Here is a 25,632-nt window from a genome sequence, read left to right as displayed (position 1 = left end):
TTAATATTAAATTTTAATTACTAAAATATACTTAAAACGACTTAAATTAAATTATAATAATTAAATAATAAATGAAAATAATAAAAATAATTTTTTTAAATCTTATTTGTTGACCCTGAACCCTAAAAATACCCCTTTACCCAAAAACCCAAAACTGACCCTGAACCCTAAAAATACCCCTTTACCCATAAACCCAAAACTGACCCTGAACCCTAAAAATGCCCCTTTACCCAAAAACTGAAAACTGACCCTGAACCCTAAAAATACCCCTTTACCCAAAAACTGAAAACTGACCCTGAACCCTAAAAATACCCCTTTACCCATGAACTGAAAACTGACCCTGAACCCTAAAAATACCCCTTTACCCATGAACTGAAAACTGACCCTGAACCCTAAAAATACCCCTTTACCCAAAAACTGAAAACTGACCCTGAACCCTAAAAATACCCCTTTACCCATGAACTGAAAACTGACCCTGAACCCTAAAAATACCCCTTTACCCATGAACTGAAAACTGACCCTGAACCCTAAAAATACCCCTTTACCCATGAACTGAAAACTGACCCTGAACCCTAAAAATACCCCTTTACCCATGAACTGAAAACTGACCCTGAACCCTAAATATGCCCCTTTACCCAAAAACTGAAAACTGACCCTGAACCCTAAAAATGCCCCTTTACCCAAAAACTGAAAACTGACCCTGAACCCTAAAAATGCTCCTTTACCCAAAATGTATCAATATTATTTAATTACCAATTAATTATTAATTACAAATATTAACAAACATATATTAATTAATTAATTATTAAATTACTTCCCACCCTATTCCCCTATAAACCCACAATCCGCTACAGAATTACATTACGCAATTATTATAAAAACAAAATTCATTTAATAAAATATTTTATAACATTAATACACACTATTCACACATATTATTACATAAAAATACACTATAACATATTATATATTATTAAAAAATCGATATTTTTGCTATCTATATTTTATACAGTCGATATTACTTCACTTACCTGAAAAATGATATTTTTGTAGTCGATATTATGTCCAGTCGATATTTTGTCCAGTCTATATTTAAAACTCGATATTATGTCCAGTCGATATTTTGGAGTCGATATTTTGTCTCTATACCGATTGATCTATTAGATAATACCATCAATGATCCAAATCTACAGACAGCTGTTACGGACGTAGCCCTACAATCCCCGCAGCCCGCTACACGGGCTGTTAGAGCTTGCCGAAAATCTGCAGCAAAACGGGGGGGTAAACATCTTGGTAGGAAAAAGGCCACTACCCCACCCTCTAGCCGGGTAGGGAAACACGTTGCTTCCGATATTGACACTGAGGCAAGAAGTATCATCGATGAGGACCTGTTTAACAGGATGCAAGATATGATTGACATCAAAATCAGGACTATAATTAAACCCATGATAGGGAAACTGGACAAGCTAACATCAGAGGTAAAAAAGTTGGGTGTGGCACATAGCAAGCTGGCAGACGAGGTTGAAAATGTATCTTCCTTCGTTACAAATCTAATACCTTCAAACGTGGAGGTTACTCCGACTGAAAGTATTTCGCAACCCATCCAGCAAGGGCCGCCACCCGTGCCTCCTTCACTACCTTCACTATCATTACCTGTAGTGGGTCAGGACGCAGACGCTGTAGATCCCTGCATCAGTACGACCGCCGCCATAGCGGGATCACATCAAGAGGACGTTTCAGCCCAATTTATTCTGGAAGCCTCCCCGGTTGTTCTGGTGTTAGCAAACGTCCCCGCTCTACCACAAGACAAAGTAGAGTCCAACCAGGATCTAAAAGATAAAGCGTTACATTGGCTCACCAATAACATGCAGATGACAGAACAAGGCTTCGATAAGCTGGCAGGGGATATCGTTATGTCAAGAAGGGTACCTTGGATCGGCAGCAAGCCCAAAAAGTTCCAAGGGGATTGCGTTATTCTTAACTTTGCTAATGCTGAGGTTCTTCCAGACATTTTAAATAACATTTTCCCACCCCAACGTCGTAGTGGCTCCATAATCCCTCTCACCCTTAAGTTTTTCTTTGACAAAAACAAGTTTGCCACCTTACCCAAATTCCCCAGTTACAAAAGACACACTAATACTAGTAGTTGGGGAGGGGGTCCCAGATTTCGACATTATAATGACTGGTCTCAGCCCATAGCATACCGGGAGCCAGGTAGGCTTCATCGCCCAAACGAGTTAAACATCAGGCCTACCTTGGCACAAGAGCCAAGAGGAAATGTTTGGGGTCCTGAATTGCGGGGCTATGATTATAGCGCCCGGGGCTTTAGGCCAACACAATGGTCGAGAAATGATCAGTTTCTGGCACATCCAAAAACTCCACAACCCATGTGGAACTTAGCTCCATATGGTCAGGGTCAGGTAGCTACTCCCTATGAGTGGGGATTTGGTACTGGTAACAGGTTTGCGCCCCTGTCTGATCTAAATTCCTGCGACTGACTTGAACCAGGAGTAGATCAAGAACGGGAGGAGCCGAACAATATACTACCAATAAGTGAAGGCCCGGCATCGCAATCAACAGCTGAAGGTGTAGTTGATGGTGCAAACGATGAGATAAGGCCACCCACTGACTCCTGCAAGATCATAAGCTGGAATGTGGCGGGTCTAAACGCCAAACGTCAGGACCAAACTTGACTAAGCTTCATTTCTAAATATCATATCATTGCCCTGCAAGAAACCTGGGACACTTCCAATAACCTCTGGTGGGACGGGTTCACCAGTTTTACTAAACCTGCAATTCCTAGCAGAGTGGGCAGAGCTAAAGGGGGCTTGGTGATTTTGTTTTCTTTGGCTCTAAAAGGTAGTTACAGGCAGATCAGTTTTGATTCTGATAATATTCTATTGGTCGAAAGGGTGATTAGCAAAGACTGCAGGACACTATATGTCAATTTTTATAATTCTGGGAATAGCGAATATAATGGCCAAAATATCGCTAGCCTGGATAATATTTTAAACACAGTAGTTCAGGATACCAACTTAGTTTTTGAGTTGATTTTACTAGGCGATTTTAATATTCATTTATGCGAATTAGCTTGCAAGGGTAGTGATGTAAACGAGGTCGACGACGCAGCCTTACAGGGACCCCACTTCGAACATTCTGCAGAGGGGCAAGAGCTTGAGGAAGTACTGGCCAATTATGACTTAAATGAACCTGATTGCGGACTGAGAATTCCAACTTTTAATGGCGGACAACATGGCACAGTGATTGATTATATTTTTGTCTCTTCAGGCATTTTAAGCCGGTCTTTGGCCTACCGCACTGTATCGACTCACTTCAGCGATCATAACCCAGTACTCCTCGAAGTGGCCTGGGGAGCTTATATGGGGGCACCTCCAGTTACCGGAAAAGTGGCGCATCCCCTGAGGACCTCTGATCAAGATAGACGAGTAAAGTGGGCTAAAGTGATTCCGGAAAACTTCTATAAAAAATGCTTCCCTAAAATTGAAGCCCTGGTTGAGCTCTGCAGAAACCCGGGCACTCAAGGGCATACAATAGTAGCAGCTTACGAGGCAATATGCGATCAGGTCTCCAAGGATCTCCTGGCCAAACCCACTCTGGGAGCCCAAGGTAATAAGCGTTGGTTTGACCATGCGTGCTCGAAAGCACACAGAGAATTGTTGGCTGCTCTAAAATCTGTTCCCAGGGCCAAAGATGACATTTCAAGAAAAAGGAAGATTTATAGAACGGCCATAAAAAAACGCAAAGACATAATCAAACACGAAACATGGGACAATCTCCTTTCAGCGGCTGTACTGAAGGACAGTAGGAGATTTTGGGAGATCATCAAACAGCCCCTATTTTCGGAAGATAGTAATGCACCCATGGACTGCGTAATTACTGATGATACTTGGCTGTCTTTTTTCAAAAACGTATATGGGGGCGTTGATGACGACGAAGGATCTAAAAGGGGTCTACCGCCCTACAAACACGTACACCCTATCATCTTTAATTCTCAAGAAGTGGAAAAAGCACTCCTGGCAACCACTAAACATAAGGCACCTGGTCCAGACGGAGTTCCCGCTGACTTTTTCATGTTTTCACCTAAATTATGGGCCGAGGTTATGTCAAATGTGTTTAATGCAGTCAACGGCAATTCAGCCCCCGCCTCTTGGGCCATATCTACGATCGTTCCCATTTTTAAAAATAAAGGTCGGCGGGATGATCCCGCATTTTACAGGCCCATATCCCTCCTGGACTCGACTATAAAAATATTGGGCAGAGTTCTTTTATCCAGACTGAGGGAGAACATTGAGGCGTGTGGTGGGTTATCTGAACTGCAATATGGTTTTAGAGAAAGAAAAGGAACTATTGAACAATGTATCAATCTACACTTACTCATCTCTAAGTATACGGTGGCCAAGGAGGGTTCTGTGTTCCTTGCATTTATGGACCTTTCTTCGGCATTCGACCTTGTTAATAGGTCAAAACTTTGGGCGATCTTGCTGGAGATGGGCATCGATGAGGCCTTGGTCAAGTTTATGGCCACTATGCATCAGGAGCTGTTCGCAGCCGTGCGAGTGTCAAATAATGGTAGATGTACCCCACTGTTTAAATCCCTAAAGGGGGTACGGCAAGGCTGCATCTTAGCTCCCTCGCTGTTTACAATTTATATTAATGGCCTGGGGGAACACCTGCGTGGTCAGGACGCGGACGTTCCACGTGCAGGAGATGTACAAATTCCGGCACTCCTGTACGCGGACGACGCCGTGTTGATCGCCCGCACTGGTGTTGGACTTCAGGTTCTTTTGGATGCCTTTGGCTCTTTTATGGATAAATTGGATTTGAAGGTAAATGTCTCTAAATCTCACACGATGGTAATGGGGCGTGAGTGTATCAAAAAAAGACATAAATCATTTTTTTGCAGAGGGGTCCCTGTTTCAAAAGTAACCACATTCCCCTATCTGGGTGTACTGTTTGATCAAAAGGGAACATGGGGGCCACAGATAAGAGCTAAAAAACTGGCGGTAACTAGATCTTCTTCAGCAATTCTGGGTTTTGCTGGCAAGCTGGGAGCCAGACCCATGGAAGCCCTTCTAAAGATCTATAAGTGCAAGTCAGTGGCCATTGCACTATATGGTTCACCCATGTGGGGTTATGTTAATCTCGACCCTATCCAGAGAGCGGAAAATAGATTTATTAGATCTCTTCTCTCTGTACCTCAGTCAACCCCAACCTATTCGATTCACCAAGAGGTGGGTTTACCGTATTTATCAGATTTATTGAGCCTAGCGCCCCTGATCCTATGGTTGAAAATGTGGCTGAATGAAGACCTCCCACTGAACCACAAAATACTGAAAGATGTTCTATCTTTAGATAAATATAGCAGTATTCCATGGATGGCCTATTTAAACAAATCATTTACTGATTTGGGTCGCCCAGAACTTTTTTCATGCCCAGATAAAATCAGGGTTTTGGATATAGGACACATAAAAAAGGCATTTAGGGAAAGGAAGGAAGCGCGGCGCGAGGACGTTGAATTACTGAAGCCACTAGTTAGGCCACATAACCTTTTGGTTAGTGCGCCCTCCCTCGCTCCTTACCTTAGTTTTGTTACTTTCCCCTATCACAGGTTCCTATTAACCAAGTTTAGGTTCAACCTGATCCATTACCATTTAGGCTCTTTTAAGGGTTGGCAGAAGCCAGACCAAGCCCCACCTTGCAGTTGTGACGATTTTTCGGTGCAGGACACAATGCACTTTGTAATGTTTTGTAGCTTCTTCCATGAGCAGAGGAAAAAATATTTGCTCCCTATCCTAAAACAAGCGGGTTTTACACAAGTACGCCCGGCGTTGCTTCATTTACAGCTTTTGACAAATCCTCACACAACCTTCTGCATTGCTAATTTTTTAGTGGCTGCAGCCAGGGTGAAAGCTGCAGGTCAAATTTCGCCTTAGAACATTTTTTTAAGGGTTATCATTTTTTCTGAAATGAACTGTATTTGTATTTTCTTAATTTTGTATATAGTATTTTTAAATGCGTACGCAATCTGATGTGTTTTTAGAATAACGTTGTGATATGTATGTATTCTATGTTATGTTTTATCGTCTTTTGTTTCTTTGTATGACTTGTAATAAGTCGAATAAAGATATCCTGACTGACTGACTGAAACACCTCTCACCGGCGCAGGTAACACAACCAAAAGCCCCATACAGCTCTCAGGGGCAGACACGTTACATACTGCCGAGGGGTCTCAATTTCTGTCTCATAGTTTTCTTTTTACAAGTTAAAATCAGGACACGGCCCTGTACCATCTGACAAGCAATCCGTGGGCGTCTGTAAACCAGCCTAAAATGAGTATGCAGAGACTTTCTGGAGCGCCAGCAACTTATCTCACAGGGTGATAGAGGGGCAATTGGGTGACCCAGCATCGGAAGCGTGCCAATGTGCAATTACCCACGAGTCGCACGTTGGGCTGCCTTTACCTAAAATCCGTCTTCGCCGACTTTACTATAGAACTTCCTTTACTTTAAACCCATACTCACTGTCTTTATTTCTAAGCACATTTACCCTCAAACTGTCTTCACGGTCTATAATTTTAAGCCGGCATTTGCACCAATGGGTGTTCAGGACGGTTTTTTTTCCAATGAGCTGCCGTTACCGCCGAGCTGTAAAAACCACGGTGGTCATTGTGCCGCTTTGCACGCACTACTGTGTTTACCACCTGGCTAACTCCAGTGAATTTACCGCTGAGCTGCATCGGTGCCATTTCCCTCTCTTGCCACTTCTGCTGTGTCTGGGCACATCCTTATCTACCAAGCTGGAGCAGGGCTATGTTTATCTCTGCCAAATGGGCCTAAAAGGTGCAATTTAAGACAGTGTTTCAGCTGAATCGGTAAAGTGCTTTTAGGGCTGAATCATTGGAGATTCCCACTGGTTCTACAATCGTGGTCACTGTTTCGTAACTTTTTATTTTGAAGTTTTCGCACACCCTTTTTGATTTTACCTTTACTTGAACTTCACACACTCTTTGGAAATTAACGCACTCATCCAGCAATTTCTTCTCCCATTCACCCTCACTACCAACCTCTTCGGACGGTCACCAAGTTTTCAACCATTTTTCCATCGGCGGCTGGGCTGCGGGGCTCTATGGCTGCCGGGACGTCCTGGGAGGCGGGGTGGACTCCCGTCCTCCCTCTCCTCACTGACGACTTCCGCTTCGAGGCTCTCGAGACCTCCCCTGGTGCCGCGGGCGGGGCTCTCGTGCCGCCGGCGGGGCTCTCCTTCACCAGAACCGCGGAGGGGAAGCACCAGGGCACAAGTCCATAAACAAGAAGAAAAACGCAAAATGGCGGCCGCAACTCCGAAAATTTCGGATTCGGGGGCGTGTTTTTGGCGTTCTGAGTGACGGATGACGTCACAGTCGAAAGAGCGCAAAAACACGCCCCTGAATCCGAAAGAGACGGGGCTTTATTGGAGTGACGCCTGTCTCCTCCAATGGCTGGCCTCCGTTTAGGAAGCCAGCCAATGAAGGAGAGAGGAGAAGAGAGGCGGGTTCAAGCCCCCATACTCCAAATCATTAAATCTCCTCCCGGAGACTGCGCAAGCGCAGCCTTCGGTCCTCGACCTAAAACATCAGCGCCTTGAGTAAAATCTCCCTCACATGCATAAAAGAGATATACCCCGAACCGGCAATAGCATTTCAAGCGTTGCTTGCTTACATGACATGGGGTTGGTCTAGTGGATCTGGGGACTGATGCAGCCACTTCAGAAACTTGTGTTTGACCTCATTGCCACAGGTTCAAATTCCGCTGGGTCAAATCAGCCTTTCATCCTTCCTAGGTCGCAAGAGTACCAATAAGTTGGGTAACAATACATTTTTGTTATTCAGCACCTTGATGCCTCGAGAGGTGAAAGTGTGCCTTTCAAATACCTCTATTGTGTTATAACTGGTAAAGCACAGGTAACAGCAGCTCCAGAATCCCCTCACACAAAAAAGGTGCAGCACAGGCACCAGCAGCACAAGCTTCCCTCACTCACGGAACAGGGGAGGCACAGAAAACAGCAGCTTATGCTTCCCTCACACAGATGAGGTACTGCACAAACAACAGCAGTGCATGCTTTACTCACACAGATTATGTGCAGCACAAAAAACAGCAGTGCAACTTTACTCACTCAGAAAAGGTGCAGCAAAGACAACAGCACTGTAAGCTTCATTCAAACACAGAACAGGTGCAGGGCAGACAACATCAGTGCAAGCTTTACTCACATACAAGAGGTGCAGCACAGACAACAGCTGTTCAAGCTTCCCTCACTAAGTAGATGCACAGTACAAGCAAGAGCAGTGCAAGCTAGTCTCACACATAAGAGGCGCAGCACAAAAAATAGTAGTGCAAGCTTTACTCACACTGAAAAGATGCAGCAAAGACAACAGCAGTGCAAGCTTCCTTATACAGCGCAGTGATGAGTGAGTGCCTGCCTCAGACACAGACTAAGTACATTATGGCAGCAGAAGTGTAGAACACGTGTATCAACAGCAACAGCAGTGCAAGCTTCCTTATACAGCGCAGTGATGAGTGAGAGCCTGCCTCAGACACAGACTAAGTACATTACGGCAGCAGAAGTGTAGAACACGTGTATCAACAGCAACAGCAGTGCAAGCTTCCTTATACAGCGCAGTGATGAGTGAGAGCCTGCCTCAGACACAGACTAAGTACATTACGGCAGCAGAAGTGTAGAACACGTGTATCAACAGCAACAGCAGTGCAAGCTTCCTTATACAGCGCAGTGATGAGTGAGAGCCTGCCTCAGACACAGACTAAGTACATTACGGCAGCAGAAGTGTAGAACACGTGTATCAACAGCAACAGCAGTGCAAGCTTCCTTATACAGCGCAGTGATGAGTGAGAGCCTGCCTCAGACACAGACTAAGTACATTACGGCAGCAGAAGTGTAGAACACGTGTATCAACAGCAACAGCAGTGCAAGCTTCCTTATACAGCGCAGTGATGAGTGAGAGCCTGCCTCAGACACAGACTAAGTACATTACGGCAGCAGAAGTGTAGAACACGTGTATCAACAGCAACAGCAGTGCAAGCTTCCTTATACAGCGCAGTGATGAGTGAGAGCCTGCCTCAGACACAGACTAAGTACATTACGGCAGCAGAAGTGTAGAACACGTGTATCAACAGCAACTGCAGTGTAAGCTTCCCCCATGCACGCAAGAGGTACAGCACAGACAATAGTGGTGCATGCATCCTTCACACACGGAGTCATCAGAGGTGCAAGTGCCCCTCACACACACACCAGGTACATCACAGTAGCAGGGTGCAGGCTTCTCTCACACACAGAACAAGTCTATCAGGGCACCAGTAGTGCAAGCTTCCCTCACACACTCAAGCGGTACAGCGCACACAGCAGTGAGCATCCTTCACACAGAGAATAGGTACAGTGGAGGCATCTGAGGTGCAAACTTCGCTCACACACAGAACATGAATATCAGGGTAGCAGTAGTGCAAGCTTCCCCCACACACAGAGAACATGAATATCAGGGTAGCAGTAGTGCAAGCTTCTCACACACAGAGAACATGAATATCAGGGTAGCAGTAGTGCAAGCTTCTCACACACAGAGAACATGAATATCAGGGTAGCAGTAGTGCAAGCTTCCCCCACACACAGAGAACATGAATATCAGGGTAGCAGTAGTGCAAGCTTCTCACACACAGAGAACATGAATATCAGGGTAGCAGTAGTGCAAGCTTCTCACACACAGAGAACATGAATATCAGGGTAGCAGTAGTGCAAGCTTCCTTCACACACTCAAGAGATACAGCACACATGGCAGCGAGCATCCTTCACATAGAGAACAGGTAATCACGGGCAACAGTACAACCTTGCCTTGCACACAAAACTACTACTGTAAAGGCACCAACAACTAATCCTTTCCTTTACAAAGTCCGGGTAGGGTTGTCTGTCACCTGCCAGTATTTTACCGGACAGGTCAGTATTTGTAAGCAAGGCTAGTAGCAATATTGAGAAAAGCAGCAAAAGTTTGTGTTTTACAGCATTTGAAACCGAGTGAAAAAAAGACAATGCAGGAAGATATTGCGTCAAAATTGTTTTCGAGGTATTTGAAAACATTTCTAAATGATATTATAATAAACAGACTCAGAACGGACGTGTTAAAATAATGCAAATTATTTTACAGAAAATTATATTCACTTACAGATTATGACAACAAAACTAAATGGCCGATATTTTAGCTAAGGAAGAAGAGAAACCTCGAATCAAAGCACAGGCAGCAGACGAGTCAGTGCTCTGCTCTGTGAGTGTAACATGAACCCGGAAGTCCCAGCGCAGGCAGAGAGGGACAGACGCACAGACACACCCACTTCACAGAGAGAGAAACTGAAACTAACCTTCACTTCCTGCATTTCTGAATCATGGCGGCAGCAGCTCAGCTTGGGAGCCTCAAGGAAGAGGCCACTTGTTCCATCTGTTTGGAATATTTTAAGGATCCGGTGTCCATAGAGTGTGGACACAACTTCTGCCGCTCCTGCATCACCCAGAGCTGGGAGGGAAGAGATGGAAACTTCCCCTGTCCACAGTGCAGCGAAATATCTTCGGGGAAAGACCTCCGACCCAACAGGCAACTGGGGAACATGGTGGAAATGTTAAAACAGCTTCATCTGCTCCCAGTGAAGCCCCAGGGGGAGAATCTCTGTGAGAAACATAACCAGACACTGCTGCTGTTCTGTGCAGAGGATCAGAGGATGATATGTTTGGTGTGCCGGGAGTCCAAGGAGCATAAAACGCACTCAGCAAGTCCTATAGAGGAGGCTGCAGAGGAGTATAAGGTGAGTCTGTCGGCATTAAGGGACCATAAAGTCACACAGTGTGCTTCACTGTTGAACCTGCCCAGGAGTACAAGGTGTGCATGTCTGTGTTCTGGAACGACAAGAGAAGAGCACAGTGCATCTCTGAACATTCAGGGATCACAACGTCACTTGGTGGTCCACATCCCGGGGCTGCCGAGGAGCACACGTTGTGAGTGAGTGTTCAGAGGTCACAAGTCACCCTTAATGTCCCATAGAGGAGGCTCCAGAACAGAACAAGTCATCTTTGTCGATTTTGAGGGACACAAGACAGCCTGTGGCTCCATTGGAGGCTGCTGAGGAGCATTAGCTGTGTGTGGATGCTTATGGATCGTAGTGCACCCTGAGGGCCCCAGTGAGAAGGCTGCACAAGGTACATGTGTTCCACAGAGAAAGAAGCTGCAGAGGAGCACAAGGTATATGTGTGGGTGTCAGGGTTCACAAGGGAAGACACCAGTTAAGTCTTTAAGAGGTTTGGGTGTTAAGGGACTCAAATTTCACCCTGCAGGTCTCATAGAGAAGGGTGCCCAGGAGCACACAGTATGCATGTGGGTGCTCGGGGTTCACAAGGGACGATATTGTGAGCCCCACAGAGGAATACAAGGTACATATGCCAGCTTTCAGGGATCACATGTTGTGTGCTATGACCCTCACAGCAGAGGCTGCAGAAGAGCACAAGATGTGTCTGTGGGTATTCAGGGATCACATCAAACTTGTGAGTCTCCTAGTGGCGGTGAAGATGTCGATGGCATTTCATTTGTCTACTGATGTACTGACTGACTGTGGGTTATGGCAGAGGGTTGGTTCAAAGCGTCATAGCCTTGGAGAGGGCTTTGCTTGTGATGGTTACCTCTCTGATGGTGGTTTTCTAGTAAAAGGCTTTAGCTGCGGTTAGAGGTAGTGCTTTTAGTAGGATGAGATCAGCCGGAAGTTTGAACTCCTCCTGTGAGATGCTTGTTTTTGTTAAGCTCTGGCATCTGTGCTGTGCTGAATCTGGGAAAGTTCTTGAATTCTTTTGGGATGAATGTCTGATGAAATGGAAGGTTTATTTTTGCAAATGCATGACACAATTACATATACCATTACAATGCGGGCAATACAACAAATTTGCTATTACCACGTGTTCCATTCCCACGCAAGTTGTTTCAATGACTTACCTTAGGGAAGCACTGGACTTTGGAATAGTATATATCTAAGGGAAAGTGTTGGATTTAAAATCCAGCAACACGTTCTCTAATGTAAGTCGTTGTAACGACTTGCGTGGTAATGGAACTTGAAGTAATAAAACGCGTGGTAAAAACGCGTAGGTTGCATTGTAAATGTAAATGTGTTTCGATTTATATAGCGCACTTTAACCCAGGGGCCTCAAGGCGCTTGCTTAGGGAACCCGTCCTGGTATTCCCCTGTGAGATATCCCGGCCGGGTATCCACAAGGTGAAAGCCAGGCATCCCGCCGCGAGGGGCCGTAGTGGAGATTAAGCAAGCTATTGCCCAGAGTTGCAGAGTGTGACCCCGTGAGACGAGTAGGCACCAGAGCGAGAATTGTCGACTCCGTGGAATTTTTGAGCCCGAGACCCGACGAGGCGGGGAATCGAACCCTGGTCCACGGCCGATCTCAGCTTCTGGGTCTGCCGCCTCTAACCACTGAGCCACGCTTCTCCACTTGCATTGCCCACATTGTAATGGTAGTGCGTAGATCTGGCTGCATAGTAAAGGCTGTTTCCCTATTTTTCCTCTTTTCAGTTGTGCTTGATGCTCAGGTGTAGAATATTCCATGGTGAAGGGGGTGGCGAGGTGGTCAGTCCAATCGAGGTCTGTAGTAGCAGAGATAAGGAGATGCTGGTAGAATGAGTTCCCGTTTGTGTTCTTTGGAGGAGGGAGTGAACCAGGCTCAAGTGATGGAGAGTGAACCTAGGTTATGTTGGGTGAATACATCAGTGATGTCTGAAGTGTGTGTAACTGCACAGTGTGCATTGATGAGCATCAACCGAGTATGATCTTATGATAAAACACAGTATGAACTGTTCTAATTAAGATTGTCACTGATAGTGCACCCTTCTTCATGCTTAGAGGCCCAAACTATTCTTTGTTTATTATTGCTGTGGGCAGCAAACAAGGTCATTACACTTGTTTGATTAGATTTAGTTTTTTAAAGATGTATGTATACTAAAGCTTTCATCAATACAACAACATACTAGACAATGTGATATAGGTTACTGCATCAACCCCCACTAGTCGCCCATCTCTGAGGCATCCCGGTAGGGGAGCCTTTCATTGTTCCCCCTCCAGTCATAGGTCCAGTTTGCCTCCGCCTGGCTCAGTTATAGCGCTTGACCAGTTCCCGCTCAAAGCAGATCCTGCCCGTGGCAGCGGCCATCAGACACCCCAGTCTATCAGCCGCGGGGTCTTGGTCCTGACTCGGCGGGGGCTCAGCTCCATCAGACACCCCAGTCTATGAGACATGGGGTCTTGGTCCTGACGCGGCGGGGGCTCAGCTCCATCAGACACCTCCGTCTATGAGCCATGGGGTCTTGGTCCTGACGCGGGGGGGGGTGGCTCAGCTCCATCAGACACCTCAGTCTATGAGCCATGGGGTCTTGGTCCTGACGCGCCGGGGTCTCAGCTCCATCAGACACCTCAGTCTATGAGCCATGGGGTCTTGGTCCTGATGCGGCGGGGCTCATCTCCATCCGCCTCCCATCTTGCTCCAGGCAATGATGTAACTCATGTAGCTGTAGCGGGTTCACAGGTCCCGGGGAAGTGCACTAGGTTTCGCCATTAACACTGCCAGCGAGACGGATCTCCTGTGGTAGTCGCCTGGTGCATCCTAAAAGGGCACTTCCAGGGGCTGGGCTTACATGTATGTCTATCATTGCAGACACACGTTCAAAGATCTGCTCCCAGTATCTAGCTATTTGGAAAGAGTGCCAGGCAAGGTGGAGGAAATCTGCATTTGGTGCAAAGCAGCATTAGCAGTTGGTTGCAGCCGCTGCACTATATTTGGCTTGTTTATGTTGGGTGCTGTAGGTTTGATGTAAACATTTGAAGTGATGGCCTTAGTCGCGTTACTGTTGTGTTGTGTGTTATGTGTTTTATGTTATGTTATGGTGCACAAATCACCCAGGAGGGGTATTTCGACACATGTTCTAAATTTGCAGAGGTCAGGTCATATCCAAAAGGCAGTTTATTCCAGTACAAGGGAACCAGAGAGGAAAAAGACCTGCCTCCCTCTCTAGTCTTTCTGATACGTAGAGCAGTGAGCAAGGCTTTGTCTCTGTATCATACTCTCCTAACTGGACCATAGGCTTCTGGGTAAGGTACTTGGGCCCTTTGCCTGTTAGGGACTTGTGAGTGAGGCAGCAGGTTTTGAAACAATTCTTTTTAGGTCTCGTGGTGATTACAGCGCGAAAGCGCTGTCTCGTTAGGTCTCGTGGCGATTACAGTGCGAAATCGCTGTCTTGCCAGAGACCTATAGTCACTGGCTCAGCTTCCCAGGAGACAAGAGATGGCCAAGCGCATCTTCAAGAATCGGATCGGAGCGGGCCGCGTGCGGGTGTGCACATCTCCTGTCTCCTGGGAAGCTCCAACACACACAGCCACACCTCCCCCTGCTTTCGCACACCATTGCGCACACACAGAGACACACACACGAGCGCACATGCACGCACGCATACAAAGACACACACACCACCCACCCCACCTCCCCCCACCGCTGCACACACACAAGCGCACAGAGACACCCCCCCGCTGCTCCCCTCCAACTAAGCCCCACTCACCGCATCGGCGCCACTCCTCCCGGCCCAGGTGGGGCATCGGATTCCGACCCACCAGCCACATCGCCTAGGTCCCGGCGCCCCACCAGCGTTAGTCCGGCTTCTTCCGTGGAGACTGCTGGTCACACTGGCATTTCCTACCCAGGTGAGGGGCATCACGGGGGCGATACTGGCACCATGAGCTTCAAGGCCGCGCGAGAGAAGCAATACTGGATGGGAAGGTGCATGCGAGACGCACTGAAGCGCGCGCCAGGTGGGGGAGGGGGTCTCTTGCAGCCGGACTCCGTGTACTGCCCAGAGGTGGACCGGCGCGCGCTTGTTTGTGCGGGTGGGGAGGGGGAGGGGGGACAACAAAACACTGTAGTGGAAAAAACAGTACAGATTGTCTTGCAGAGGGTTTATGAAGTACTGCTTGCATTTGTACCTGTCATTAGTATTAGACGTAGTGTAGACTTTTCTCAAAGAAATGCAGAGCGCTTACAGCAGGCATTTTGTTGCTACAGGAGCATCTCTAACGTGAGAGTCTTATATTGATCATCATAATGTGCTTGACCCAGTTGAGGCTGAATTACTGTAACCAGGGTCAAAACGGTGGTAAATAGGATAGTGAAACATGTCCTCTTTGTAGTATACATATTCGTTGGATTTTACACATTTATGTTTTATACTGCAATACTTATGACACAAGGAGAGAAAGGCCTTTGCGCAGAGTTGCATGGTTCTTGATTAAATGAAGGAGCAGGGAACACAAGCCGGGTCTCTGGTTTTCAAGTCCAGTGATTTAACCTCTACACCCGCTTCCTCCGGTCTGGATTGATTGAGGAGTGACCGCTCTGGTGGAGGATGCGTGGATCGGAGCTCTGCTTCTGCCACCCACTTTTAAAGAAGAGGCAACAGTTTCAGCACTGCTGATGCCTCTGCACGACTGAGGCGGAGGAATGATGGCTGAAGTTTGCATAGAGAGGAAGCCTGCAGCTGGCAGCAAAGCCTCAGGTGACCGGCATAGTGGGGAGGTTGCACAGCTTGGTAAGAGCAGTAAGTGAAACCATGCTCCCGTGCCCAGATGGCTGTTAGACTCTAAGGGAAAGCAGTGGGCCACACTGGAATTCTGCTGAAGGCCACACCGGGACATTGCTGAGGCCCAGATTGAGTCACCAGCGTTAAACGAATGCTAGGGTTCACTGCATACAGTAAATTGCTCCATAAGTCACACAGCACAAGGAAAGCACCTGTAATTTCTGGCACGACAAACTAAGGAGGGGAATGATTTGGACTCTACATTGTACATTTCAATACATTCTCTTGAAAAAAGAAGGTGGAGATTTTTGGTGATACTGCGCAGCCTGTCAGGTAAGGTTTTATGAAATAGAAGTGAACCAGAAATCACTTTCTTGAATAAAGAAGACGTTCCACTGACAACTGATTGGGGCAGCACACCTAGTTGTTATCCAAACAGAGGGGCGATACATGGGTGATCCCACCCGATGTACAAGGAGAAACTCTGAAACAGTTCTGAATTGAGTGCCTCGTTGTATTTTGAAAGAGCAGTGGCGAAGAAGACGAGCTATTTCACTGTATTATTGTGAATCAGCCTCCCAACATTGAAACCGCCAAGCACAGAAAAGAGCAAATAAAGTAATGCTCCAAAAATGTAAGCCCAGGAAGCTCTAACAGCAGGAAACAGAAGATCAGAATTCTGGCATTGGCAAGGGAGTTAATCTTACACCAGAGGGTGGAATTGATGGCTGGACCATATGCAGTTTGATGGAACACCTTTTGGAATACAACCAAATCAATCAGGGAGACATGCCTGATACGTGGTATCCTGGAAGATGAGAGAACATAGACAAGTGGTGTCAGACTCTCTTCGGGGTCACCGGGCAATTTCGATATTTTGTCAATGGTGTCTGGCCCACTACAGCTCTGAAATCTTGGCCAACCTTTTTTGTGTGTGTTTCTCAGGATAGTGAGGTTGAGCAGTCCAAGGCTCCTCAGAGAGGTAGTGTGGGGGGCAAGAGCTCTGAACTCTACAATACACCAACAGGAACACTAACTTCATGCCCAGTTCTGGTCTTTTGTGAAAATCACAAAACAAAATACCTTACATTTAAGTTAAGATATGAAACAGATGGCTATATCTATTGTTGGCTCCACGGAAAGCACTAAACCTTCTTGTTTTACCTGTTGCCCGGCCAAGATCAGGAAGCAGGTACACCGAACCGGCACCTCCTCACCACTTCTTGTCAGCCAATAGCAACCCCCATCCCCAGCGGACACAGAGAACTACACTGCTATGGCACATCACTACCAACTGCCTGCCTTCCTGTCCCTACACTGTTAACCTGCGGTGCAGCCACAGGACAGTGGCTACATTGCCCGTGTCTGCCCCGCAGCACATTGTTCCTGCCATGGAGGTTCCCACAGCGGGGTGCAGTTAATAAGTACAGGGACCCAAAGATATGTGGCATTGCAGAATAAGAACGGACGTGGTACAGGTAGGCTTTTTTAAAATGTATTTATTCGTTTTCACTTTTATATAGCGCAAACTTTACCCGCAGGTTTCAGAGCGCTTTAAATCAGCATGCTTATAACCAGCAAGACTAGCACTTTATATTACTGCCAACTTTGTTTAGCATAAGCAACAGCTAACCATTCACAAACAATGTTTATATACCAATTGCAAATTAATTATTATTTATTTTTTTATTTATTTATTTTATTTTTTTTTTTTTTATTTTTTTTTTTTATTTCTGTAATTTTTTATTGTGTATAAAAAAATATATATTTACATGGAGCATACATGAGAATGCAAAGCATTGTCATTTACAATGCCAGTAACTCAAACTTTAATGCTGCGAGACCAATTGCATTGTAAATGCTTGTTCTGACAGGCAGCCACTGCAGAGATTTCAGAAGTGGTCCGGAGGGAAGGTTACAAATGAGATAGGCCGTTGTGCTTTTTGTACAACTTGAAGTTTCGAAAGTAAAGTCTTGTTAACAGAAGCCAGTAGGGTGTTGCTGTAATCTAATCCGCTTGTAATGAGTGCCTGTACCAGTGTTTTCCTGGCTGAAAGAGGAAGAAAAGATAGGGCCGTCCTCAGCAGGCGCATCATAGGGAAGCATGCACCGACAGTGGCCAGAACCTGCTCTTTCATAGTGAGAGGCTGGTCTAAACGGACACCGAGGCTCTTACCTGTCAGTTTGGGTATGGATTTGGCGCCAGGTTCTGCAGGGCACCAGTCTGCCGACCAGAGCTGCTGGGCTATGCCAAACAGCATTTAAAAAAAAACTTTTCTTTATTGAGATTTTTTTTAATTTTTATTGAGAGTTCATAGGAATTCTAAACATACAATACAGTCGTGTGTAAATACATGTTCTAAAGTATTACAAAAACAGTAGATCATCTTAAAGTGCAGAAGGCTAAATATTATCATTTTTAAATATATGTTGTAGGATATTCAACAATAATTCCTTCCAGATTTAAGATACAAAATGGTATATATTATCAAATATGTGGTGTGTCCTTTCTACCTTGCTTTCACTAAACACATTTTTTTCACAATGATGATTGTTTCATTGTATGGACTTAAGCACTATGCTTTAATTTGTTCTGTTGTGCAAGTGTTTTTTACGATACACTAACAGAAAGTGACATTGAATTCATGAATTGATGTTATGCCTATCGATTGTGTTATGCTTTTAATCCTGTTTCTATGGGTGATAGAGCTTTCTGTGCACTATTTATTGTTACACCTACTTTGGGCGCGTCATGTGACCAAGCTCCGCCTGCAGAGCGAAACGCGTCGAGGAGAGCACTTGCTCTGCACTTTTGCATTAAATTTCCACTGCCTTTATTTGATGGTGTGATGGCGTTTTACTTTTGAGCCTAATCGATTTAACTGAGAAGAGGTCTGCGCCTGCTGGGTTGCCGCTTCGAAAGCGGTCAGGAGTGCTCTTTGATTATCAAATATAAATATACGTTCCACAATATTCAACAGTAGAATTAGTACATTCATGTGAGGCGCTAAAAAGATCATCTCAAAAGAGTAGACAGTATCACAAAAATAAATCCCCCTCTGCTCTATCGCTCTATACCAGATGTAGCATAGATCGAAAATATGTTGAAAGAGCACAACTTTTATGCAACCAACAGTTAAATCAGAATACATCTACAATTTCTCTACCTGACAAATAAACCCTAAATTCATTAGGGTTATATCAATTGGTTGAGAGTTGTGATAGAAAAAAGCGCGAAGTGCGTGTAAACAAGTAAGCCAAAAAAAACCTTTCTATTATAAACAATCCGGTTTCCACATAGTTCCTCCTTATCTTCCCCTTCATAATATTGGGTTATCTATAGATCCGGATTGCTACCCTATATCTCAAATAAACTCCAATATTTCCCGTACTTTCTTATTGCACCTGATCTTATTGCGTGTTTTTTTTCTAATTCTTGGATTTTACATAATTTTGCTCTCCATGCATGGAAGGTAGGTACCTTTTCCGTTCTCCAAAGCTGTCAAATTAAAGATCTGGCTATTAATGCTGCAATGAAAAGATGTTCTTCATGTGTAGAGATAGCAGGCGAGCAACCCAAAACTGCAATAGATTCACCAATTAATATAGCAGGGTCCAATATGGATCTGAGATGTATCACAATTTCCTCCCATAAACTACGAATTTTAGAACACTCCCAAATAATATGCATCCAAGTGCCTCCACCCTCTTTTGCGCAGCGGAAGCACTTATTTTCAATTTGTGGGTATATCTTATGGAAACAAGGTGTCCTATAGATCAACCGTTTTGAGTAATATTGCATGTGTTTCAAATGCGCACCTCTAAATATCACCGCATTAAACTTATTAATTCTATTCCAGGTTGATTTAGAAACCTGCATATCCTCACTTTTCTTCCATCTGTCCCTAGCTTTTTCATATAGTGAAACAGACTTGTTCTCCTCAAAGATCTTAACCCAGGTGCTGATCTTCCTTTGTGTCGGGGAATTCAGAGCATCACTTATGCTAGTTTTGTAGGTTAGATTCTCCTTATCTAATTTCTCCAATATAGGTTTTATTCTAATGAAAGACCATTTTAAGATTGTATTAAAGTGCTGGAGCCCCGTTTCGATCTCTAACCATGATTTCCAGCAGCTACCTCTGAGAAAGTCCTGGATTTGAACATACCCATTTTCTTCCCTCAGCCTTAAAATGCTGGTCTCTAGCATGCATCTCTCCCCCGTGTATATATTGGAAAGCCTCGTCGAGTTATTAACTCTTACAATGCAGTAGTATGCTAGGAGTTGAGATTTTTGCCTAAATATCCATTGAATGGTCTTATAACGTACTTTCTTGGGGTACTTAGTAATAGGGTCAACAATATTATATTCCCTTAACATTTTTTTCATTAAAAAATGATCTGCCTCTTGAGGATCTAAATAGAAAAATCTAAAACTAAAATGTGGAAATGTCGCATAATAATAATTTCTAATGTTTGGAAGAGAGATTCCTCCCTCTGCAACAGGATAACTTAAAGTGCTGAGTGCACGTCTTGGTATTTTATTTGACCATAACAAGGAAGAGAACATACTGTCTATCTCTTTAAAATAGGAAGTCTGTAATGCGCAAGGAGCTTCGTTAAAAAGAAAATTAAATAGTGGAAGAATTAGCGCAACTCGACCTATTATTGAAAGTGGGCGCTTGTTCCATCGTGCTAGCTGGGATTTCACCTTTTTCAGCAGCGGTGTATAGTTTAAGTGGAATAAGTCTTCCACTCTCTCTGTCACATAGATCCCCAGATATCTCTTTTGGCGTATATTGTATGCCTGTCTAAATTCTGGTAATAGGGAATTAGTGCAACAATTGCATAGTATGATTTCTGTTTCGGTTTTATTAATTTTATACCCTCCTATCGCTTGACAGTCTGAAAATATCTTCATGATTTCCACTTGGGTGTCTGTTTTTCGAATCTAAAAAAAGAACAATATCGTCGGCATAAAGCTTTATATTTGTCATTCCTTGAACAGGGACTATATGAGCCCTTTTTTCCCTAATTGCAATTGCTAATGGCTCTATAAATAGTGCAAGTAAAATTGGGGATAGGTGACAGCCATGTCTGGTGCCTCTATTCACTTGACATGTCCCTATATTTACCGAATTGATTAAAATTTGCGCCTGAGAATTTTTATAAAGCTGCTTGAGTAAAACTATGAACTCATTTGGAAAGCCGTATTTTTCTAAAATAGAAAACTGACAACTCCAAGAGACCAGGTCGAATGCTTTTTCGGCATCTGAAAACCAGACCTGGGCCTTAATCTTGTTTGTATAAAAAAAAATCCAATGCCTCTAATAAACAATTTGTGTTAGTATGAAGCTGTCTCCCCATTTATAAATCCGCTCTGATCCATTCCTATAAGCGAGCCCACCATTTTATTTAATCTATTGGAGAGAAGTTTAGTAAAAATTTTATAATCAGTATTTAAAAGACTTATAGGTCTGTAGGAGTTCACATTCTCACTTTCTTTATCCTTTTTAGGTCTCGTAGAGAGACCTATTGAGTCAAACTAGAAAGCTAAAAGGCGGATTTTGCTGAGTGCATGTGTGTCCGTGCACGCGCTCTCCATTTGCTTCCCGAGCCGCCTGCCTGCTTCACACAAAGCCATCAGCCTCCCTCCCAACTCCCCCCTAATTGCTTTCCCTTATCACGGCCGCTGTGGAAAATTAATACAGTTTGGTGAACATTATCTACCTTGTCATAGTGCGAATCTGGTAAACAAATGGCAACAATGAAGACACTCTCTCTTTTAGATCAGGTGTTTGTGGCATTTTGTTTGGGAGGCATGATCCCTAATAAGTACAAAAATCCCTGCCCCCCTATTGGAGTTGTTAACCAATTTTAATTGTATACATGCTGACGCAGTACACTAGCAATCCCGGGTCTACTTTACAATATGCAGGCTCGTGAAACCATATACATTTGTACCGAATATTTCCTGTGTTGCATGCCGCGGATTAGTCAGTGGTTTTGATGTAAAGGTTGGATACACCACATGAATTTTAGCTTGGTGTATTTTCCTTTTCAGAGCGGTGCCTCCTTCACCCTGAGCTGTTGCCAGGTGGGGTGAGGCTTGATCTTCCTTATCTTTAAGGTAAGAATGAGGTATGTACCTCCTGTGGACATACATATGATGGCATAATGTTTTATGGCCACATATTTTGAGAGTGTGTATTTTGATTGTTCCTATGAATCAAATGTGTGTCAATTTTATTTTTATTTTATTTTACCTTTTCAGAAATATTGAAGATATTGTGACGGAATCGGTATTGTGAGAAGTAATACTCACACTATATCCTTTTTCCAAGTGTTATAAATAGCAGTTTAAATCATCTTAGTCTTGTTAAGGTCCTGACGAAAGCACATGGCTGTATTTCTTGCCGTCAAGTGCTGAAACATGTTGACCATTATCACATAGGACAGCTATTTATTAAAACTAGTCCTGGTACTCACGCTTTTTAACCCTTGATCGTGACTGACATTATACATCTTGTTGGTCTGTTCACGCACCAATTTTATTTTCTTGCACTTCATCACTCTGCACTGCATTTAAAATACCACTTTAAAAATCTTTTGGTCCCACATAATACATCTTGCTCATCTTGGTTTATATACCTTTCTGACATTCATTGGCTCTGATACCCACAGAGCTGGTTTGTCACTGTGTATATCCAGGGATACCCAAATGATGAAGCTAATCACCAGGCTTGGTGAATGATGGGAATCCATATACATAAGTTTGTATGTTTTTTGTAATTTCACATGTTTTGATTCACAGTAGGAACTTTCCTTTTCTGCTCTTTTTTTGACCAGACAATGGAGTATATTTTGTATGTATAAGCCAGTTTTAGGGGCTACGTATTCCAGTTTGTCTTTAAATTTTGGCCTCTGACCCTAGTTAATTTTCCTGTTGTGTGGGGAACATTATCTACGCCATCTTGCCTTTTTCCGATGCCACACTTTTCGTCATGCACATCCGCCATATTTTAGCCGTTACGATCAGAATCACCCTCACGAAAGACCCCCACGCACCGGTCATTCCCACTCCCACATGCCTTGCGCATAAGCAGCAGCCATTTTAAACACCATGGCCTCCCTGCCCCTCGCTGATAGCCAGCGCGTCTCTCTCTCTCTCTCCTAACCTCGCAAGCATCCCCCCCCCGCACGCTGACAAACCCCGCTCTCTCATGCCTTGGATCATAAACCCCTCTTCAGCGCAGCTCCGCCACAGAATCTCATCCTGTTCCCAGCGCGACACCTCCCTTCATTCCTTTCATGGTCTCAGATCCTTTTGATGCAAACCCCCTTTCCCTGTGTCCCCGTTTGTCTTCCTTGTTCCCAGGCCGCCACCTGGCCCTGCGGATACTGTTTATTACCCCGTACAGTAGGAAGCTTCCCCCCCCATCAAAAGACCCTCGAGCTGATCAAAGCCCCCACCCTATGAGATCCGATCAACCCCACGCATTCCGTGAATCGGCGGAATGCCCTGCTGCGCGACAATCATCACCTGTTGTGACCGGGGTGGGGAATTCAACTGTAAATGTATGTGGGAACGGGCCTGAAGGGGAGATTCCGAGGATGTTCTTTCAAATATCAAAGTGTTGCGAGAATGTGTTACGTGCAATAAAGATCATAAACCCTAGTATAAGAGGCCAGGCCTCAGAGATGTGGTTAGAGCACCTCGTGACGATACTTGCTGTCTGAATTGATGTGTTCTCCTCCGGAGAGAATAAAATCCTCGTTTCCTGCCTTCCAGTCTCCAGCGCCTGCTTCTTCATTGATTAATATTGGTGGGTCATAGAGGCGACACCGCCGGGCAACATAAAGGGGTCTTTGGTTACTGGTTGTCTTTGAACCCCTTTTTAACAATTGGCGTCCCAAGCGTGGGGCCCATCAGCGACTCGTGGATCCAGTGGGAGAGGTCCTGACGACAGAGTGAACGACTGCAACGATCGGAAGGTACCCTGTCCGATAGACCCTCGTCTGACAGCCGATCATCCGAACTTCACTGGTTTCGAACAGACCTCTCTCGAGTGGTCTACGGTCCTGACTGGGAACCATCAGGAGTGCCACAAGGAGTACGAAGAGAAGAGGACGATCGGGCGCTGGATTCGGAAGACAAGAAACTGTCCATGCGGTCCGGGTAAGGTCGTGTAAACACGACGAATTGCGAAAGTGATTGATAATTGATGAGAAAATACTAGTATTACTTTTTGTTAATTTATTTGGAGATTCACTGTCTGCAAACGGAGAAACAACAGGCTCTCCCTTTATAAACAGTGAAGGATAGGTACGCATCCGTCGGACCTATCTTTCTCCCCCACTGAACAATTGCCCCTCCCCCATTGATTAACTGTTATAGATTGTTTTCTGGAGATTCTCTGTCTGCAAACAGGGAAGAATAGGTCCCCTCTTTGCAGATAGTGAAAGGGTAGGTGACGCGGACCTTTGCGAGCCTACTTATTCTCCCCATTGACCATATTGATTTTTTATTTTTGACCTAACATTGATTGCTCAAGATTGGTTCATGAGGTATTCACTGCCTGCAAACAACGTAGAATAGAAATATTCTGTCTAGTCTTTGCACGCAGTGATAAGATAGGTAGTGCTGACTATTATCCCCATTGTGATCCGTCATGCCTGTCTTCTCCCCACTGGTTAGTAGCCTGTTTAGCCCGGACCGCTTATTAGAGATGAACCATCCGGCTCCGCTGGAAGGCACCCCTAATAAGGACATGTTCATGAAGCATGGATTGATCGCTATAGCCTATAGCGAGCTGTGGCATAAATATACGAAAAAGGATCGAGAAAGTCAGTGGCCACTGATAGGATCCTTCGATCTTGACAAAATAGAAACGGTAGAAATAACCCTTCGTAGGAATGAAACAACACCTATTATGCTCGATAGTCTCGGTATGTGGCGCAAAGAAGCCACACGACGAAAGGAAAGCGATGAAGTCAGAAAGGGTGAAGAGACACGACGGACAACCCTCCAAACGTCTAGTAGGCAAAGGGAAGGGCCAGCGATGGCACAGTTCCGAGGAGTAGACATGAAAAGGGAACGGTGTAAAGGGATGTGCCGACAGGACAACCCCGGGACACAACGACCCGAAAGTAATCCCCCGACACTATGCACAGGACGAACAGATTTAAAACAAAACCAATGTGCTTTCTGTAGATGTCTCGAGCACTGGAAAGCCCAATGCCCGACTCTACAGAGCATAGGTAAGAACGGAGGGTCGACAGAAAGAACAGGCCGACAGAAAGGGAAAAGGCGCGAGATAAAAACCAATCAGACTAGTGCAGACAGAACGGATAGGACCACCCCGTTTGATTATGCTCGATGGCACAGATTTCGTCAGACCAATTTTAACGACATGTTAGAGTTCTGGGACTGATTGCTCTCTGTTGCTCCCCCACTCTGAAAAACAAACACAATTACAGGCCAGTGTAAACAACCCCCGTTAGAAAGAAAAGGACTCAAGGAAGCCAAGCATCTGTTATACAATTTAGGATTTAATTACAGTAAAGATAACACACAACCAACGGTAAATAGAATAACTAGTAAAACACTCTCTAAAACAAACTGTACTAATAGAAGAAATACAAAACATATTACGCTCACTCCGGAAGTCCTCAAAATGTAACAGTTCGATGGTCCCGCCCACCCGAAACACATAGCACGTGTGGGGCGGGGCCTGCCGACAGCCATAGACCAAAAGAGATCGCCGACGAGAAGGTGCAGGAGGCTCCTCAAAGCAGGCAATGAAATGGTCTTCCCATACTACCCTTCCAGGGATGGCGCCCCCCGGGCCACGAGTAGGGAGGGGGCGGATGCAAATGACCCCCTCCCTCGTATCTCCTGGTCCGGCCATCACGAATTCCTCCATCGAACTGATGCAGGGTGGGCAGGGAGGGAGAGGCGACGCGGACGAGCC

General features: G+C 45.0%; 1 protein-coding gene across 3 annotated transcripts in view; it reads left to right on the top strand.

Moving 5' to 3' along the window:
• Window positions 1-10,422: 10,422 nt before the first annotated feature.
• The window catches only part of LOC147710211 (E3 ubiquitin-protein ligase TRIM39-like), a 186,286-nt gene continuing 171,076 nt past the window's right edge, over window positions 10,423-25,632 (top strand). For all 3 annotated transcript variants that reach the window (XM_086920896.1, XM_086920895.1, XM_086920894.1), the window contains exon 1: window positions 10,423-10,853. In XM_086920896.1, coding sequence (XP_086777022.1) covers window positions 10,440-10,853 — 414 coding nt within the window. In that variant the 5' untranslated portion in view covers window positions 10,423-10,439. The remainder of the gene's footprint in view (window positions 10,854-25,632) is intronic.

The sequence above is a fragment of the Lissotriton vulgaris genome, chromosome 5 (genome assembly GCF_964263255.1).
Source record: "Lissotriton vulgaris chromosome 5, aLisVul1.2, whole genome shotgun sequence".
NCBI classification, from domain to species: Eukaryota; Metazoa; Chordata; class Amphibia; order Caudata; family Salamandridae; genus Lissotriton; species Lissotriton vulgaris.
Note: the sequence above shows the minus strand (reverse complement) of the source record. Positions and strands in the feature narration are given on the sequence as shown.